General features: G+C 44.0%; 2 protein-coding genes across 3 annotated transcripts in view; one reads left to right on the top strand and one right to left on the bottom strand.

Annotated features, from left to right (window-relative positions):
- Window positions 1-12,004, bottom strand: part of LOC116949567 (melanin-concentrating hormone receptor 1-like) — a gene marked incomplete at its 3' end in the record, with an annotated part of 42,053 nt that extends 30,049 nt beyond the window's left edge. Inside the window, exon 1 of the mRNA XM_032966992.2 lies at window positions 11,208-12,004. Within this exon, the coding sequence (XP_032822883.2) occupies window positions 11,208-11,295 (88 nt within the window). The remainder of the gene's footprint in view (window positions 1-11,207) is intronic.
- Window positions 1-21,227, top strand: part of CFAP52 (cilia and flagella associated protein 52) — a 270,832-nt gene that overhangs the window by 163,905 nt on the left and 85,700 nt on the right. The window lies entirely within an intron of this gene.

Raw genomic sequence — 21,227 nt, 5'->3', positions numbered from 1 at the left:
AATAAGTTGTTTTAATACAAACAATGGTGCAATACCTGCCGTTTTAGTGCTGCGTGGAAGCGAATCATCAAATTATTTATGATTTTATTGCATGCCTACAAAGGGCAGTGTACTTCAATAGGAATTACCGTTGGTAGGGATATTTAAATAAACACAATAGACAGGAAGTTCAAAGGGCTCGCATAATGCACATGCATATGTACGTTGCCTCAGTAATACCCCCCACCCCCCACATTGTGCAAGAGCGCAGAAGAGTGGTCAATACATCTACGCCTCTATATAAGGAACGAAACAGTTAAACTTCTCCACAAATTTGGCTGTCACCTGATGAAGCTAGTTATAATTACTGGCGAAACGTCGTACTCAGTTTGTAAATGTTGTGGCTTGGCTCTCCAACACACCGGTGTGCTGTACTCGTGACGAATTGGCCACGTTCTGTTTACGTGACAACCCTTACTAGTTGGCTGTGTCGGGTAGTGGCTGGTTTTAACGACACATTTATATATTTACGCGATCTAACCCAAAAACCTCTATTATGGATTATATTGGTCACAAAAGCCGATGTGTTAAAGTTATATAATATAAATTATAATTGTATTTATTGGTGGGATTTTGGGAGAATACATAGTGACACGTATGCTGTATATACGGGTGGAACGATGCATCAAATAAATTATGTACTGTCAAGTTTTAAGCTCATGTTTGTGTGTATGTTGAAATTCTTTTGCACCGTACATAGCCAGCTGTGCTAATCGGAGGGACAATAAACTAATCACCAAAAGTAGTTTGAAAGAAATGAGTTTTCATTCTACATTTAAAACTGCATAGCTCCAGTGGTTTTCTAAATTCGGAAGGAAGAGCGTTCCAGACGGCCGCAGAAGCGCATCTGAAAGCGCATAATGCATTGATCGTCTTTGTTCGATGGTTAGCCAAATGCTGCTGCGAGGATGACCGGAGTTTGCACAATGGTTTATTCTCCTTAACGAAATCAGCGATGTATTGCGGTATGTTATCAAATATTCTTCCACTAAACTCATATCCATAGAAAGTGTGTGTAAGTCGATGTGTGTGTCTGTCTTTTTCACCCAGGCAACGCCGTGTACTTACCGCTAGTCAAATATAAAAGGTACCCAGATGGCTTTAGAAACCAGCCACTGATTGCCTAGGGGTTGGCGCAACAGAAGACAACCTTTTACACTCTGCAGGCAATTAGCCAATGCAGCTCAACTTTACACTGCATTGCAATAACTTGTTACTTTTGACCCGTGCAGTTTGTGTGCGTGTGCAAGCGGGAAAGAATGGTAATGTAGTGGTACAGCTTCTACAAATCCGTCCACCCGAGTCCGATTCATGCTCACAACTGATAAAGTGCATCTGAAGCACATATAAAAGTGCACAATGCAGTAACCATCTTTGTTCGATGGCTAACCAAAAGCCGCTTATACATGCATTGACTTATACACTCAAGGATCTCCGTTTAGGTTATTCTTGATTCGTGCGTGCTCGATTTAATTGTTTAATGCGACCTCATTAGTCAGTAGAGGGCTCTACGTTTGATTACCGTATTTCCCCGCATATAACCCGCGGGGTATACCACTTTTTACAAACAAAACAAGACCCTGCGGGGTATATGGAGGTGCGGGCTATCCCAAAAATATTGTACAAGTGTGACGTCATGACTGGTTAAAAACATGTCATGGTAGGACTATCCACTATGCAACACTTACCTTTGACTAAAGCACTGCTGAATAAACCACTCACACTAAAATTGCACACGTTATCACGTTTTAAATAAATTGTTTGTACAATTAAACGAACATGTTTGAAGTGCGCGCACTGTTTACCGGCGACGGGAGAGCTGGGGGGAGGGAGAGGTGGGGGTTGGGGGGTGGGGCAGCTGGGGGGAGAGAGAGGTGGGGGTTGGGGGGTGGGGCAGCTGGGGGGGAGGGAGAGGTGGGGGTTGGGGGGTGGGGCAGCTGGGGGGAGAGAGAGGTGGGGGGAGGGAGAGGTGGGGGGGCAGCTGGGAGGGAGAGAGAGGTGGGGGGTTGGGGGGTGGGGCAGCTGGGGGGAGAGAGAGGTGGGGGTTGGGGGGTGGGGCAGCTGGGGGTGAGAGAGAGGTGGGGGGGCAGCTGGGGGGAGAGAGATGTGGGGGTTGGGGGGGTGGGGCAGCTGGGGTAGAGAGAGGTGGGGGTTGGGGGGTGGGGCAGCTGGGGGAGAGAGAGGTGGGGGTTGGGGGGTGGGGCAGCTGGGGGGAGAGAGAGGTGGGGGGGGGCAGCTGGGGGGAGAGAGAGGTGGGGGTTGGGGGGTGGGGCAGCTGGGGGGAGAGAGAGGTGGGGGGAGGGAGAGGTGGGGGGGGCGAGGCGACTGTGTTACCGTAGTGCCGATATTATCTGCGCAGTGCACAATGTATCAGTGCTAAAACTGTACAGTACTTACTTATCTACCAGTTATGTGTTACTTATTTATTGGATATTTACTTTCGTTACTTATTTACTGTTTTAAGTTCACTCGTTTCCGGTTAGTTTTTTTTCTTTGTGCACGTTATGATTGTAATGTTAACAATTGATAGTGGAATGTATTACAAATGTAAACTTCGTATTAATATGATGGAATTAAGCTGCGGTAACGACGTTAAATATATGAATGCATGCGGGGTATATGGAGGTGCGGGCTATCTGAAATTTGTTTTACACAAAACGCTATTTTTGCGGGGTATATGCGTCTGCGGGGTTATATTCGTATGCGAGCTATATGCGGAAAAATAACGGTAATCAAGTGTTCAGCAATTTTTAGAGGGGGGCCACTTTCGACGATAAGACAGCAGTGTGGGGGAGCTGCCATACATTTGAATCCATTGGGGTTTTGACAGTATGCTGTGAAAATTCGCCAAGTTTCCGAATGCATCTATCACTTCAATGCCCTACCCAGCCATCCATCCAGGGCTCCAGGAAGACTGATCATCAGTAGGGCCACACCAGCACAGCTCATGTCGCGATTCAAGTTGGCAGCAGCTTGCGTTCACTGTGTTTAGAGTATAAATTATTGTTGATACAAATTGCACGAGACAGGCTATCGCACTACATATTTAACGAGTGACAGCTATTTCCATTATTAATGAGCTGTTGGGTTTAACGTGGTTCAATGTTGGTTCGACCCTGGGTGTAAATGACATTTTAAAATGTGTTTTCTCACAATGGGGACAAAGGGAACCCGGTTCTTTATGAACACTGTGCGTTATTGTGTAGCCTGTTTATCCAAGTGAAAATGCTCGCATCAGGTGCTGATCTGCTTTGAGGACCCACCAGTATCCAATCATTCAGGACGTGGACATTTTATAAATGGTGTGTCACGTACTGTTCACTAATATACAGAACAAATGCCCATTTTGTTATTGCGCATTGTGAAATTTTTTAAATGTGAATTAATTTTTCGCTGTTTGTTTTTTAAAAGTCAAAATACCATCGATTTTGGAGAACATTTTAATTCACAAATTATTAGACAAAAACTCGTAAGATTGAAAATGCTATAGAAGCAAGAACAAAAAAGGTATTATCACTGTAATCAGCCATGATCAATAAACTGCCAGATTAATACAAGCCATCACTAACTCTCACGATTCTACAGTGAAACAATCCACCGAGCACCCGGCACACGAGCTGATTTCATCGCTCCATCTCCGCGGTCCGCTGCCTCTCGTGCACATTCCATTATTTTGCTACATTACTAATATTAATAATTTATTGCTTTGTTATTTTGTGTGTCTATTTTACCGCGAAGCTTGGAAGTTTAAACCAATTTACGGGTGAGATTTCATTAACTGGTAACAATTTCAATATTCTCTCCCACCGCACTCTCATCCTCCCAAACTTGGCCATGTTCATGAATTTTTTTGGGTCAATCGTGAAAGTAAGATGTGTGTCGTACACCCTCCTCCACCTGACACAGCCAAATAAATAATGTTGTCACGTGAACAAACGTAGCAGTGTATTACTGCTTCATCACGCTGGTGTGTTGGAGAGCAATCCACAGCAATGAACAGTTGGATACGACGTTTCGCTGATAGTTACAACGAGCAACATCGGCAGTTGTCACAACAATTCTGTCAGCACATTTTATTTACACGATCTGACGCAAAAAAAATCTATTTATCGTAAAAGCCTTCGTGTTAAATTGGCCGTGTTATTCCATGCAGACACTCCAATCATCAGCTGTGAGGTAGCACAAATCCCAGTGCACGCAAATCCTTGCCAAAGCGTTGAATAACGGCTTTGGTATTCATAATTATTGGTGGACCTGAGCCAGTGGCTGCAAATTATGAATTCTCATCATTGGAGCAACATTGTCGACAGGATTACCACAATATGGGAGCTTCTCTCGAGTATATTTTTTGACTTCCTCTTCCACAACAATCAGACGTCTATGAAAATAGTAATGGGAGTAACCCACACTTTACCCCACCACACATGACCGACCTTACTTATCGACTCACTGTGGTGGACCAGTTCATACTGCTGAGTAGACAGAAGCGAGGGGGGGGGGGCTGAAAAACGTACAATATGGTTGCAACTACAGCACCAGGTGATCGAAACGAATTGCAAGTCCAATTTACAGTATACAACGGCGGCATTTTGCAAGATTACTTTATCATTCACGACGCTATTTTTTGTTCATGCGGTATACACATTATTGGGCTACTTTCTCAAGCACGAGTCTTTGTTTTTTCAACCTAAGTCCTTGACATTGTGTTTGTCGTTTCACCAAACTTGCGTTGGCAATTGCGTTGGGTGTACACACCTATATGTAAGTGAAACCCGCAATCTGGGAGTTCAGGTTGGTTAGCCAACACGGCCGTCTGTCTTACCAATTCACCTCTCCAGTGAATCTATTCATTGGCACGAGTCCGGGGTCGTGATTTGATAGAAGGGCTGCTCGGTGCTCACGAGGAGAGCTGGCATGTGTTAATAGTACGTCTGTGTGTCTCTGTGCGTGTGTATTGTGAGGAGCAGTAGTGTAGCAGTGAGCGTGCTGCGCTACAAACCCGGCGACGCGAGTTCGAATCCCGCTGACAACGAATAATAGTGGCGAAATCTGAACCGGCCCCGGGCCTCCCTTAAGTCGACTCAACCTCAAATGAGTACCATACCTAGTGCGATGTGGAAACATCTCCACTGGGGAGACAAATGCGGCCGGGCGTGGTGCTGGCCACCAACCCCCTCGTGTACCATTCTGGCCTTCATAAGTGCTCGCTAACAGTACTTGCCCCAAAAGTCTGTTAAAGGCTACACGGGGGATCTTTGTCCTTTGTGTGTGTCTGAAAAGTGGTTGTTCCAATCTTATTCAAAATGAAAGAGTTTAACTGTTATGAGATCATCCTGAGTGTACATCACCGTTTGTGGCTAATATTCATTCGTCCTTCGCCCACGCTTCTGTCTACCCAGCAGTTTGATTGGTGGGGTAAAGTGTGGGGTTACTCCTACCACTTCCAAGATATCTGACGGGCGTGGAAGACGAGGCCGTGGGTACCTAAGGTTGTCCCTTTCTGTTGCACCTGGACTGTGCAACTCTCTTCCGAACAGCGTCAGCGATGTCTGGTTCGGTTGAGATCTTTAAAGTCTCGCCTGAAGACATTTCTCTTTCAGAAGGCGTTTTATGTTTTAACTCAGCCAAGTGTTTTTTCACTCACCCCCGCAACCCCGATATCCTCTATAGGGGGCTCTATAGTGCCATCACTTTCTAAAACTAAACTTTTTATTTTATTTTACCATGTAAGGCTCTTTTCCAGAAGTGACCTGGCCACAAATGATAGGTCAGCGAAGTGGCTTATCGTGTGGACATTTATAGCAGCCAAATACTCTAAACGCGTGTTTATTCTAAATGTGCAGGGGAAAACCAGAGGACCTGGAGAAAAAAAATCTACACGACCATGAGGAGAGAGACATACAAACTCCAAATATATATAGGTGTCATAGTCAGGATCGAACCCACGGCCTCCTGCATACCAGGCGAGGAAGTTAACATCTCGCTAGAATACCATACTTCATAACTATTATCATTATGATTGAATGCGTATGGTGTGAATCGTGCAAATAGAATATCCACGCGAAGCCCTTTTGTCAATCCACTGCAGGCACGAGGGCCTCACCACGACATGCAGATTGTGGGGGATAAATTGACCATACTTCACCACGCTGATCAATGAGCATTGGCAGCACCGGATTAAGCTAGTGCGGGGCCTGTAGCATATGTTATAAAGGGGCCTAAATAAAAAAAACACACAAACATTAAAACACAAACTTTTAACTTGCATAGTAAAGTAATTGTATTTTTTTTCATTTGCGATATAGCCAGATAATACGACAGATCGCTAACCTTAAACACCCAGTCGTTCACAAAAGTTGAAGGCAATATAGTACTTTAGTAATAGAGCAAGTGCAGAATCACTGAACCGGAATTGATAGCTTGAAAGCATTTAGCGCGCGGCCCTTGAAAGTGCGGGGCCCGTAGCATTTGTAGCTACTTTTGCTACCAGGATAATCCGGCACTGATCATTGGTGAAGGTGGGGAGCATTGATGTGGCACCGTATTACAGTGCAACAATATATTTAGCTGCACTGCCCTCTGCTGCCTACAAATGTAGCTGTGCAGAAACATTCCGAGAACAATGCCGAATCATTTTTATTACACGCGCAAAAAGGCGATTCTGAATGACACCAAATTTACGATGGCAATTCGATTCAAGAATATTTAAACGTGTACTCAATATCGTTTGCCTTGTTTTAATCATCTCGTTTGTATTGCTACTTAGCTCCCTAAGCATAAATGTAACAGCATATATATTTCAATAGAAATGTGTCGTATACCGAAAATTGTGAATTCTTATACACACGATTCAATGCACGGGTCGGGCATTTAATTAAAAAAAATCGATGTATCGTCATTGTATGTTTCCTGTCGACCTATCTTGTATTGATTTCTTAGTGGTATCCTCTTTTATATTGTGTGTGGGTTTTCTCCGGGTACTCAAGTTCCACTTCACAGCAAAATATACTGAATAATTAGCCAGTTATCTAAAACAGGATCCTCCTGAAAAAGAGACTTGAGACTCAATGAGATTCTTTGGATTAAGTGCATTATTATTATTACCTTGTCACCTGGAATTCCCCCAATATTATCGTCACATATTGGAAGCGAAGGTAGAGTTGCGCCTGAATAGTGTTGGCAAGTGTAACAACCATACATAACAGGTGTTACAGGCTGTAAGGGCTTCGTTGTGGGCAGCAGAGGGGCAGTGCAGAAAAAAAAAACATCGTTGTGTTTAACTTCTATACGCCCGCATTTACCCTCACCACCGCCACCATCCCCTCACTGAGCGGCGTGGTGAAGTATGGACAAATTAACCTCCCTCAACCAGCGGTGGATTGATTAAGGGATATTGAGCATGGACATGCACAATGAGATTTGTAACAAACGTGCACCCATTGTGCACTGCATCGCATGCCGCGCACGCGCACAAAGCCATTGTCAGAATAATTCAGGAGGACCGCAATGAGTAATTTATCTTAGTCTGAAAATGGGGTTTGAAATTACACGAATCTGCTTGTCATATGTTTGGCGAGCGGAGTGGGAAAAAGTGACGAATGCTCAAAAATAAACATCTCATTAGGGACCCAAGCATCGCACTTCCTGGCTTCGACAAGCTCGAGGCCACTGCCGTAACCATCAACCACAGCGGAGCATGAACAGGCTGATGCGCACGTCTCCTTCGTGAATGGGAATTTTTTTAAAGGCAAGCCAAGGCAGTGCGATCGTGGCCATGCAGCCAAAACTACAGACTGCTTAGTAAACTACTGTCGTCTGCGCTCCTTCAACGGAGGATGAAGGGCAAAACTACACGAACTTTGTAGCATAAACTGCACGAACTTTGTAGTATAAACTGCACGAACTTTGTAGTATACACCACACGAACTTTCTCCTTGAAGCCCACTTATGGCGAGCAGACCCCGACATTGGCATTCAGCTCCTGAATGCCAATGTCGGGGTTATTGTGGTTGGACCACAATTCACCATGCTGGTTGGTCACTGTCGGGGGAGCATAGAAATACATGATAATAACGTGTTTTACTGTACTACTGTTTGCTGCCCATCATCTAGCACACAGCCTATATCACCTGTCACTCATGCTAGTCACCTTACCAAGCACTGTAGGCTCAATCCCGCTTTGTCCCCAAGATTGGGTTCCGGTTACTTTGTCGTCTGCACAACTGTGCCAAGTGTTCAGTAAATGCGCTTACCTCATATGTGTGTTAGTATTGTTAATTTGCACATGCGTGTGTATGTGAAGAGCGATAGCATACCGGTTCGTGTGCTGCACTACGAATCCGGCGACCCGAGTTCGATTCCCATTCGCGGCCAACACCAGTGACAAATATCTGAACTCGTCCTGGGCCTCCCCTAAGTCGACTCAGCCTAAAACGAGTACCTGGTGCGGTGTGTCGTAAACATCGCCACAAGGAGACAAAGGCGGCCGGGCGTGGTGCTGGCTACCCACCCCCTCATGTGCCGTCCAGGTATTCATAGGTGCTCGCTAACAGCACTTGCCCCAACAGTCTGTTCAGGCTATAGGGGGGATCTTTGTACATGAGAGCTCCAGCAGCCAGACTTTGATTCCCACGCATGGCCAACATTGGTGACATCGGCGACAGAGAGATTCTGAACCAGTCCCGGGCAATCCCCATAGGTCAGGGGTCGGCAACCAAAATAACAAGACTGACATTTTTGTTTTTATCAAATTCGGTATAATATTTAAAGAGCCGCAATGCATTGTGGTGAATACGAGAGACGATGGGTCCTTAATACATGACGTCACGAAACAGTCCTTTAAGAGGCGCACGCGGCTTCAAAGCTGCAGGTTGCCGACCCCTGTTCCTGGGTCGAGTTAGGAGCCACAGCTCCTTCATGTGTTGCCATATACGCAAGAACAGAATCTCATTCACCCGCGTTCCAAAATTGAACGTTTGTTTGCACGCCCATCTGCGTCAGCAAAGAGAAACTTGGGTTTGATGATTGAAAAGTGATTCAGCCTACATTTTTTTCAAATAGAATTTTGTTCCACTCTTATTCACATTCTAAACAAGCTACATACAAACACATCACAATGATGTGTAGGAATTTTTTTTTATGACGATGATGATGATTATTATTATTGTGCTTGTTTCCCCAGGAAAGCCTCACTGCCTCTCAAGACTACTTCAGGAAGGTCCTGCGACGTTGCCTCAGTTGGTGGCCACGTTACTGCGCGTAATCACAGTTGAGTCATTTATGGGTAATTTTCAGCGTTGGGATGGGTTTGGTCAATAGCAGTGACATTTGTCAAAAATGATGGAAAAAATAAGAATAGGTTTTACCCTTTCTGGCAATAAAACAGGCGTTAAGATATTCAAACACCAAATAGATTCCTTTTGCAAGGCATCAACTCTGCATTAACGACACGTACTTTTGAAAAAAACATGCAAACAAACATGCTCTGATAATTATATGCATTGTCCTTGAAATAAGAGTGTCTCGAGTGTAGGCCAATCCGTTTCATAGACAATGCATATATTATATTCTTGATTCTTTCGGTAAAGTCACGTTGAATTACTGCAGTGACGAAAGCTTAAAATCAAAATGTAATGCATATATTACCAGGATATATTTGTTTGCTTGCATGTTTTGCACCAATTACGTGTGGTTAATGCAGCTTTAATTCCTTGCAAAGGTATCTAATTGGTGTTTCAACATCTTGAAACCTGTTTCATTGCCAGAAAGGGTAAAAACGATTCTCATTTTTTTTTCACCAGTAACATTGTATGATTTGTTTTACCTATCGGAGAAAGCCAGAGGACCTGGAGGAAACCCATACAGAACAGAGAGAACATACAAACTCCACACAGAGAAGTGCCCTAGTTGGGAATCGAACCCGCGACCTTTCTTGCCCAAGTGTTACCAATGCCCTAACCCTGCCACCCTGAAGTTGAACCAATTTGGAAACTGATGTGATCCAAACAAACCTCGCATCAATGCATTGCAAGCGTCGCATAATACCATTGTGGTAACAGCATGCGATTGAAATAAATCCTTGCGCTGTTATAATAGTAATAATAATTGCGTCTTGAGATGTGGCACCTTGAGTTGTTGTGAAAGGCATCTAATAAGTGCAACATTCTTAAATAGCCTTTTGTCACCAACTTTTGTATGAAAGGTCTCCCCACTCTGTGCCTGTCATGGGGATTGTTTGACCATACTTCGCAATGCTGTCGGCATTGCGGGTTCATGAAAGGGGGGGCTCAGAACTGGTTCTGATATCTGATATCACATCCTACTGTGGCCGTGAGATTTAATAGGGCCTTGTGCTCTGTCAATCGCGCAGCATGCTAACAACCACGTTACCTCACCTGCACCTTGCATTATAAGCAATGTTTAAAACCAACGTAGCTGAATTCTGTAAACATACCCCTCGGTGCCTTTTTATTTAACTTGCCTGGAACCCATTAAAGTTTCATAATGTGTAGGTAACACCCAGTAATACATTGTACTTATCATTTATTTTGGACTAATTCAATGGCCCCTGCATCGTAGATGTTTTGGGTGTTGACCCACGTCGCCTGCTGTGAAGTGGACAAACTTAACGTCCACTTACACCTTCCATGGCAATGTTTAACCCTCGACGCCTTTAACACCCCGGCTATATGAACTGAACCATTGACTGCCTAATCTAGCTCATTTCAGTGTATTGCACAATCAACATTTCTCTCTCTACTGCCACTAAAATGTCCTCTTCCCATTTGGATTTTTTTTAAAGTACAGACGTTCGATTTTTGAGTCAAACAGGTGAGTAATTTGCACCCGAATAACAATTTATCGCAGTGTCCTTAACGAGCATACCGCATTACGTTCAGCAGTGTAAACAATAAATTGCGTTCACTTTCTTAAGGGTCGTAACCAGTCATTCTGAGCGTGGTTACAGCGCATTGGTCTATCACAGTCCTTAATTTCCTTTCACAAATACGTTCAAACGAAGCTGTACGTCTGCTACAAAAGCCCTTGCAAAAGCGTACATACACCTCGGTGGAAATCTGGCTCTGGTTCAATAAACGCGACATTGGTTTAAACTATCGACCAAATAAAACACGTCTTGATAGATGCTGTGTAATTGAAGAATCGCCTACCTTCTTGCGATGCATTTCCAGACCAGTTCGCCAACGGACGTTGCTCGTCTGTAGAATTCACCACGCTTGTTGCGTTCTGAAGAGCCATGTTCCAACGAGCAGCTGCTTCTGCTGCTCCTCCTCCTCCTTCGGTTAAAACTCTACCTGCATTGAATTGCGTGCAGAGGGGAACGACGCATGGAGGATAGCGAAGCTGTTGGAGAGAGAGAGCCGCGAGGCGCTCTCGGACACCGGCGATTTGTGAGGCAGGCAGGAGGCAGGGAGAGAGGATTGAACACCGCGGTCGCGGGGAAGCAACGGGGCTTGTGAGCGCACAGCACGGGGAGGGCTTAATAGTCGTATCAGTTATTGTTGTTTCAAATTCTGTCTCAAATGTGCGCCACTGCACGCTTGTGTGAAAGGCGCTTGCGGCCGAGGTGCTATATATACCCCCCCCCACCTCCAATGCTCGCTGCAACGCATTCCACCCACGCCTGTTGTGCACTTTACACTTAACCCCCACACGTACAGTGAGGGAAAAAAGTATTTGATCCCCTGCTGATTTTGTACATTTGCCCACTGACAAAGAAATGATCAGTCTATAATTTTAATGGTAGGTTTATTTGAACAGTGAGAGACAGAATAACAACAAAAAAATCCAGAAAAACGAATGTCAAAAAATGTTATAAATTGATTTGCATTTTAATGAGGGAAATAAGTATTTGACCCCTCTGCAAAACATGACTTAGTACTTGGTGGCAAAACCCTTCTTGGCAATCACAGAGGTCAGACGTTTCTTGTAGTTGGCCAGCAGGTTTGCACACATCTCAGGAGGGATTTTGTACCACTCCTCTTTGCAGATCTTCTCCAAGTCATTAAGGTTTCGAGGCTGACGTTTGGCAACTCGAACCTTCAGCTCCCTCCACAGATTTTCTATGGGATTAAGGTCTGGAGACTGGCTAGGCCACTCCAGGACCTTAATGTGCTTCTTCTTGCGCCACTCCTTTGTTGCCTTGGCCGTGTGTTTTGGGTCATTGTCATGCTGGAATACCCATCCACGACCCATTTTCAATGCCCTGGCTGAGGGAAGGAGGTTCTCACCCAAGATTTGACGGTACATGACCCCGTCCATCGTCCCTTTGATGCAGTGAAGTTGTGCTGTCCTCTTAGCAGAAATACACCCCAAAGCATAATGTTTCCACCTCCATGTGTGACGGTGGGGATGGTGTTCTTGGGGTCATAGGCAGCATTCCTCCTGCTCCAAACACGGCGAATTGAGTTGATGCCAAAGAGCTCCATTTTGGTCTCATCTGACCACAACACTTTCACCCAGTTGTCCTCTGAATCATTCAGATGTTCATTGGAAAACTTCAGACGAGCATGTATATGTGCTTTCTTGAGCAGGGGGACCTTGCGGGCGCTGCAGGATTTCAGTCCTTCACGGCGTAGTGTGTTACCAATTGTTTTCTTGGTGACTATGGTCCCAGCTGCCTTGAGATCATTGACAAGATCCTCCCATGGAGTTCTGGGCTGATTCCTCACCGTTCTCATGATCATTGCAACTCCACGAGGTGAGATCTTGCATGGAGCCCCAGGCCGAGGGAGATTGGCAATTATTTTGTGTTTCTTCCATTTGTGAATAATCGCACCAACAGTTGTCACCTTCTCACCAAGCTGCTTGTCAATGGTCTTGTAGCCCATTCCAGCCTTGTGTAGGTCTACAATCGTGTCCCTGACATACTTGGAGAGCTCTTTGGTCTTGGCCATGGTGGAGAGTTTGGAATCTGATTGATTGATTGCTTCTGTGGACAGGTGTCTTTTATACAGGTAACAAGCTGAGATTAGGAGCACTCCCTTTAAGAGTGTGCTCCTCATCCCAGCTCGTTACCTGTATAAAAGACACCTGGGAGCCAGAAATCTTTCTGATTGAGAGGGGGTCAAATACTTATTTCCCTCATTAAAATGAAAATCAATTTATAACTTTTTTGACATGCGTTTTTCTGGATTTTTTGTTGTTGTTATTCTGTCTCTCACTGTTCAAATAAACCTACCATTAAAATTATAGACTGATAATTTCTTTGTCAGTGGGCAAACGTACAAAATCATCAGAGGATCAAATACTTTTTTTCCTCACTGTACATACACGTATGCACACAGATTACAAATGCACACATTAGTCGATTCACCTACACGTGTTTTGCTTTCCAATTCCCAAACACAGTGCACATAACCACACATTGATTCAAGAAGAATTGGCTTTTAATGAATGTGTAATTACTGATTAGTGCTCGTTTATGGATTTGTTTTCCCCTTTTGATTAAGTTCATTGCTTCTTGTGGCTCGTTTTGATTCTCAGAACTGAAGTAGGTGTCTCTCTTGAAGCTTCTGTTGAATTCCAGGCTCATTCCGCAGTGTTTATTAAAGGAAATCACATTTTCTATTTGAACACTAATATCAAATTAATATAAATCATCATCATCATCATCTTCAGTCACTAACAGTCATCGACCTTTTTTTTTTTTATAAAACCGTGTAAGCATCCACTTAAACATTTAACGGAATTCATTTATAATGTATTTATAATTGTTGCACGTCACTGTTGCTGTAGGGCATTCGCCGTTTGTTGTTGCAGAGGTTCACGGTTCGAATCTGGGTGGCCGCCCTGATTAGTACCGTGCTGTGTAATAATAATCGTAAAAATAATTATATGTGCCGTCTGCTTTAAAGTGGATGTTTAAAAAAACAACAACAACAACAACAATCCTGACGTCATTCGCAAAAGCTGGCCATCAAGGGTCCAAATTTTTCTCCAAATCCGTACTTGCCCGCTAATAATCACTCAATTGGGATTATAGAAATATGGAAATCATCGCCACGGACTGGCGGATAGAGTAGAACCATTGATTATTCAGGGAGGAAGGGGGCGCCGGATTTTTTTAAGAACGCCGAATAATCACCAATCATTATGTAGAACAGCTTATTTTTGCACATTCTTGTATGACATGTTTTTAGGTGTTATGATTTTTTTGTGTTTTAAATTTGTTTACAACATGAAATAGGCATAAATAAACATACAAATACACAAAATAAATATCCTACTTGATAAAGTTACTTCATTTACTGTACCGTACTTACCACTCCAATCTCGAAGACTGCATGGGGTGATGTATATACGTGCAGTATTTTCATTGTTTAAGTTGTCTGTAGTGTATAATGTAGTGTTTTTAATGTTTCACACTGAATTCAAGCATAGCTACTGTTTTGTCACGCACACGGTGCTGATCGCCGGACTGGTTACAGCCTTTGGAGCGGTTTCGTCGGATCGGCCTGCGACTGCTGGATAATGTTGGACGCAGCCTGATAATCGATGATCAACTGTAATCGCCCCAGGTCACTCTTGGAAATTAGACTATATCCAGGTCTCTTGGGTTCTTGCCTGGTTAAGTGAAATAAAACTTGAACCGTGTTGAACTCTGTGTGTACTTTGGAGCTCGTAGTTGAAGGCCCCTCTGAAAGTCCTAGCTCATAGCATTATACCCTCTTTGGGGAATATGACTACCTCTTCGGCTGCCACTATGTGGACCAAATGTAGGGACAATTTGATTTACAAATTCAATCGCCTCTCCAACAAAAAATCGGATCCACACACCGAAAAGATAGACGTTAGCAAAGTCGTAATTAATCGCAGTAACAGTTCCATTTCTGATGGCCTGAAATCCGTTTTAGCTAAAGGTCTAAACTTTGCTGTCACACCGAGACACATACCAGTTAATGATATCATTGCCCATGTCGACGTTGCACTCAAGGGCTTGAGTCACATCTCTGCAGACGTAGCAAGATCTGAAATCGCTGCAACCCTCAAAAACGCTAAGATGCCACCTAGCAACAGCAGCAAAGATGAACGCTTTGAATTATCTCAATTAAAAAGAGAGATGATATTGTCGTCCTCTCAGCCGACAAGGGCAATGCCACTGTCATCATGGACAAAACAGAATATAACAACAAAATTCAAGAACTACTCAACGATGGCAGCTATACAAAAATAAAAAGAGATCCCACCAACAGCCTGGTTACCAAAACGAACAAAATCATCTCTGATTCAAAAGCATTAATTGATCAGACCAAACAGTTCTCGTTGAAACCCTCTGCTGCCAGACCACCAAGATTATATGGCCTTCCAAAGATACACAAAGAAGATACACCCATTCGTCCCATCGTCTCTACTATCAACTCCCCCACCTATAAACTGGCACGTTTTCTTGCTGATATACTGCGACCTTTCACTGGAAAAACCACCTCTGCGGTACTAAATTCTACTCACCTGGTATCGACAATCAAAGGCATTTCCCTGTCCCCAGACGACCTGCTTGTCAGTTTTGATGTGGTGTCCTTATTCACCAAAGTTCCGGTATCTGACACCATCGCTATCATTGAAGACCTGGTTCATCAAGGACTGCATACTGATGTACCCCCCCTGGTGAGACATTGCTTAACTAACACATACTTCACCTGGAATGGAACTTTCTACAAACAAACTGAGGGCACCCCAATGGGCACCCCCCTATCTCCGGTTGCAGCCAACGTATTCATGGAAAAATTTGAAACTGACGCCATCCAGACTGCCACTCTACGCCTGACCTTATGGAAGAGGTACGTTGATGACACCTTTGTCATCTGGCCACATGGCCAGCCTGCTCTAGACCAATTCCGCGACCACATCAATTCCATACACCCAGCCATCAGATTTACCATGGAGGTCGAAAAAGATGGCAAGCTACCCTTTTTGGATGTCTTAATTAAAAGGAGACATGATGGTTCAATGAGCCACTCTGTCTACAGGAAAGCTACCCATACAGATGCTTACTTGAAACTGGATTCCCACCACCATCCATCCCAGAAGAACTCCCTCATCAAGACTCTATACCACAGAGCCCAATGCATTTCCGACCAGGAACACATTACCAGTGAACTCAAGCACGTACACCAGGCTCTCAGGGCTAATGGTTACTCCGACTACACAATCCGCAAAGCCATCACTCCAGTCATGAAGAAGGATCTTCTTGTGGAGCCATTCAAAACCATCACCTTACCCTACATTGCAGGGGTTACTAAAAAGATCTCCAAAATCCTGAATAAGCACAAGATCCAGGTCCGATTGAATACAGTACATAAAATCCGTGATCTGGTTCCATCTGTAAAAGATGCTGTTCCAGACATACAGTACCCGGGCGTTTACAAACTAAAGTGCCTCTGTGGTAGTAGTTACATTGGAGAAACCAAACGACATATCTCGGAGCGCATCCGCGAACATAAAGCAGACTTGAAACAGGGTAGGACGAACTCCTCTGCCGTGGCAGATCACTGTTATAATTCAGTGGGCTCACATGACATTGACTTCTCCAAGACGGAGGTTCTTTGCAAGCCAACCGGCTACCATGAGAGATTCGTTCATGAGGCCATCCACACATACAAGCACAGAGACAATTTCAACCGAGAAGATGGATTCTGGCTTAATAACCATTGGAAAGATGTTTTAAACCATTTCGGTTCTTAATTAATTGTATTTTACGGTGACCTTCAGACCGCAGCTCTTTTGCTGGCATTGCCTCTTAATACCTCTCACACCACGGTTAATGGTATGGTTTATAACATGGAGTATAACAGCGCTTCGTAGCTGTTTCTCTCCCCCCTCCTCCGTTCCGAGCATGGATGGACTCGTCCGTCTGAACGGGGCTCGTAGCTGTCCGTGGTACTGGCGTTGAGGGGAAGAATCCACCCATTTTTTCGCCATATAACATTGTGATATATATAACGACTTATTGTTGGTAGCTCAGTTGTTTGGAGAGTATATAGAGTTTATTGATAACATTGAGGTAGTTTATATTTTAGTTTTTATTGGTTTACTATATGGTATTCATTATATAGTGTAGTGTATACCCAGTTGCTGTTAATAGCTCAGCTTATTGAAGAATATATTGAGTACATTTATTATATTGATGTAATTTAGACTTAGTTTTTTCACATCAGTTTACTGTATAATAGTTGGGTAGTGCAGCCCCTTTGGCGTCCATGTACTAGGTGCCTCTGTGGATGTGTAAACTTTGACTTTAACATAGTTATTTCTGTGACCAGTCACAAACTAATCCCTCAGCTATTTAAATGCTAAATTCTCCTGTTTGATATGTAAACTCCTTTGTCAAGGTGCCTCACTTCTCTCACCCAGCTTAAAAGACGCTACGAATCTTAACAGCGTTCATTGAAGCTCTGTCGTCCCGACAGTTCTGTTCCTTCACCTGAAGAAGGCTACTTGTGTCGTGGCCAAAACGTCGTGAGAATTTTATCGTCTTATTTTATTTTATTATTTTATTCTCATTCTACGTGACTTTACCCAAAGAACCAAAGAAGATGAATCCTTGCAGTCACGAAAGCTTTAAATCGAAAGATAAAGGAAGGCTGTACCAAAATAAGTACATTTTGGTTGGCTCTGAGCTCAGATGCCAGTCGAAATAACATTAAAAAAATATATATTTCTTGTTATCCTGTGTTTCAAGTGTTGTGTTATCTGTGTCGTCAAAGGCAAGAATTTGGCTTCAGAATAATTTGTCCATCCAATCCTGGAAGAATACCTCCGCGTGCCTTGTCAGTCTTGGCGGATTGTTTGATCTCACTTTCGCCACGTTGATCAGTGCGGGTTGGTGACCCTGAGCTGGTTCAGACATCACGCACCACGCTCCCTCTCTTTCACATGGCAGGAAGGGAAGAGCCACCGTTTGGAAACGTGTTACAGTTGAATGGTAAGTTTCTTCAACCAATCCAAGAAGGCAGCAGTAGACACCGTTTTGAATTGCAGCGACACCACTGATGTGAAGTAGGAATCAAACTCAGCTCACAATGTACAACCCATTACGTCCCTGGGATGTATGGCAATGAAAGCATATGGCTGATAAGATTAGCTATTAGGCATTTTTATGATGAATATGTGGTGGGTTTTTTTTACACAGCTGGATATAGCACAATATGCCACCTCAAGTCTAATTAAATAAAAAAATAACAGCGTAACTCTCCATTACATGTGGATTAATGACGATGATATGTGCAAGTGTTGTATTTACATCATTCACGTTTAGACTTACACACATAGTTTGCACGAAGTATTTACACTTGTGATGACATGTGCTGTTGACTCTGGGAAGAGCTATGGGGTGGCATTTTGTCAATTCTGCGAGCCAACGGGGTCTTTTTTTTCGTGTGTCGCTCTGGAGAAAAGGTTCAATCCCCGAACGTGCGTGAAAAGGTCATGCGGTGTGTACTCGTGCCTTTAACTGGCCTTTGACGAGATTCATATGGACAGCACGTTGAATTTCCTCCTACCCATCACCTGCCACTCCCCGTTATCCGTGGGTCTGAACCGTTATGCAACGACAACAAAAAACACAGCCATCATCCCTTTGCGGAATACTTAATTATTATTATTTCCCCCCCGCCAACAATTCGTTGCACCTGGCAATAAATGAATGCATATTATCCACCGGGCTTATGGATTAGAGGAGTTGGGTTTATACGCTGGTGGAGTGAAGTGGGGAGAAGGGGAGGTAGGAAACATCCCCAATGGGAGGATGCAATCCTTTTCTCAATGTAGGGGAAGCGAGATTAGAGGAAAGGGGGGGGGGGGGGGGGACACCCTACTGCTTGTTTTTTTTGCTTTATCTCGCGCGCAGCTGTCAATTGTGTTTTTAGGTTACAATAGTACAAATATCCCCCGTATAGCCTTAACAGACTGTAGAAGCAATTGCTGTTAGCACCTATGAAGGTCAGCACGGCACACGAGGGGGTGGGTGGTCAGGACCACGGCCGGCCGCCTTTGTCTCCCCAGTGGTGATGTTTATACACCGCACCAGGTAATTATTTGAGGCTGAGTCGACCTAGGGGAGGCCCAGGACCGGCTCAGATAATCGTCACCGGCGGTGGCCATGAGCAGGAATCGAACTCGGGTCGTCAGTTTCGTAGTGCAGCACAATAACCGCTACACTACCACTCCCCACATTCGGGCAACCCACCATTGGACGACCAGGATGAAAGTGGTACAGTGTATACAATAATATCACATGTTTCATAAATTAAGGTTAATAGAACAACCAGTTATGTTCCAGGCAAAGTGTTGCTGATGTTGATGATGCTGACACTGATGACATCATCATTATTGCAAACCTGTCAACCCCTCATCAGTGCCTACCTTATTACAGACTAATTCAGACCTTATTGGTCACCCAGTGGGAAAAAAACACAACAAATAGACAAAAATATGTTTTTCTTTTGCCCGTATTGAAACGGCTGTACGCCATATGGACCTGAAAACGAAATTTCCCTGTACAAGAATACGGGTGAAGCGTATGGGTTGACAGGCATGTCGTTGTCACGCTGTTTGCTGATGCTGATGATGCTGACGACGAGAGTGATCATCGCCATCATCATGACATTGCTGCTGCCTTTTTCTGATGACAATGACGACGTCATCTATTTACGCAAGGAAATCTTCGGAGAGAGTGTCGCATTTCAGAAGAGGACTTGCATTTGAATGCTTAACCAATTCCCTTTTAATGGGTGTTTTTTTGTTGTTGTTGTTGTTATTATTGGATGTAGGTTACAAGAGTGCGTGAATAACAAACCATGCTGCATATGAGGCAAAAGTCAAAAAGGTCATCGCAAACAGCATTCGCGAACGTAATGTCCCCGACCTGCCATCTTCCTCGCCATCTCGGCAGCCCAATCGTTTGTCATCCACCACCTCTGTCTCTTGCCACCCCGCACACGTGGTTGCGCACGTGTGAACACACGTGGTTGCACACGTGTTAACACACGTGGTTGCGCACGTGTGAACACACGTGGTTGCGCACGTGTGAACACACGTGGTTTGCTTTGACACAAAAGGAAGCAGCTGAAACGGACAACGGAATGGCAGCCGAAAGGAGAGAGAGAGAGAGAAATCACCTGTGGAGATGGGAGTGATGAGATCGATTTCGCGAGTGCGAATAGATTGTGCCATCGCAGGACCGCGAGCAATGGTGACTCACGTGGGGGAGGCATTCATCCAGCAGTGAGGAGACCATGGCTGACGATCATATGAAGAGAAGATGATGATGATGATGATGGAGGAGGAAGATGATAGTGAATGACTAAATGATGGATGAGTATATGAATGGCTATATTGTTGCCAAAACTCTAGTTACTTCTGTTGGCTTCTCTGGCCATGTCATATTTTTGAAAGCTATTTTTTTATAACTCATTTTTGTATTTTGTTTGTTTTCCTTCCCCAGCGCCTCCGATTAGCATGGTTGGCTACGTACGATGCGAAAGAAGTTCAACATACATATTGCACTAGACCACTTTACTGCACTAAACCACTGCACCACGCCAATTGTGCCTCTCAATGCAAGTAAATAACTGTATACTAAGATAACCGGGATATACTATTATCTGTGATTTATCATAAATAAGTGAGGTGGCATGGCAAATCAATCATATAATCGTTAATAATATACTGTAGAGTACAATTGAATCTCATATTGCCTTATTTGGCAACAGTTTCCCACTTCAATGTCATTTCAACAGTTGGCGATGCCTGGCTCTGAAGGTATTCAAAGCGATTAAAACCAGTCAAAGGCTTTTAGGCTGAAAGGGAAAAATGGCATTGAACATCTACTAATCTGTGAGTTGCATGTGATTTGCATATACATGCACTTTTTTTACATGTTGTATTCTCATTCAGTAAATCATTAACTGTAAATTCTTACCGTTTAAGGCTTACACAAAATAGATCCATGTAGCTGACAAGAATAATAATTCCCCAGGTGGGATGACAATCACTCCTCTCATCGTCGACAAGGAACCTCATCCTTGTGAGCGACCCTGTGATCCGCGTGCCTGGGTTTGATCTTCGACGCCCTCACTGGGCACTGCTCAGCGGTTTTTAGTTTTGGTGTCCTTCCCTTCCGCACCTCCGATTAGCACGGTTGGCTACGTACGATGCGAAAAAAGAATCCA

This window comes from Petromyzon marinus, chromosome 37, assembly GCF_048934315.1.
Source record: "Petromyzon marinus isolate PM22_M1 ecotype Great Lakes invasive population chromosome 37, UKy_Petmar_22M1.pri1.0, whole genome shotgun sequence".
Taxonomy (NCBI): Eukaryota; Metazoa; Chordata; class Hyperoartia; order Petromyzontiformes; family Petromyzontidae; genus Petromyzon; species Petromyzon marinus.
This window is presented reverse-complemented; position numbering and strand designations above follow the sequence as displayed.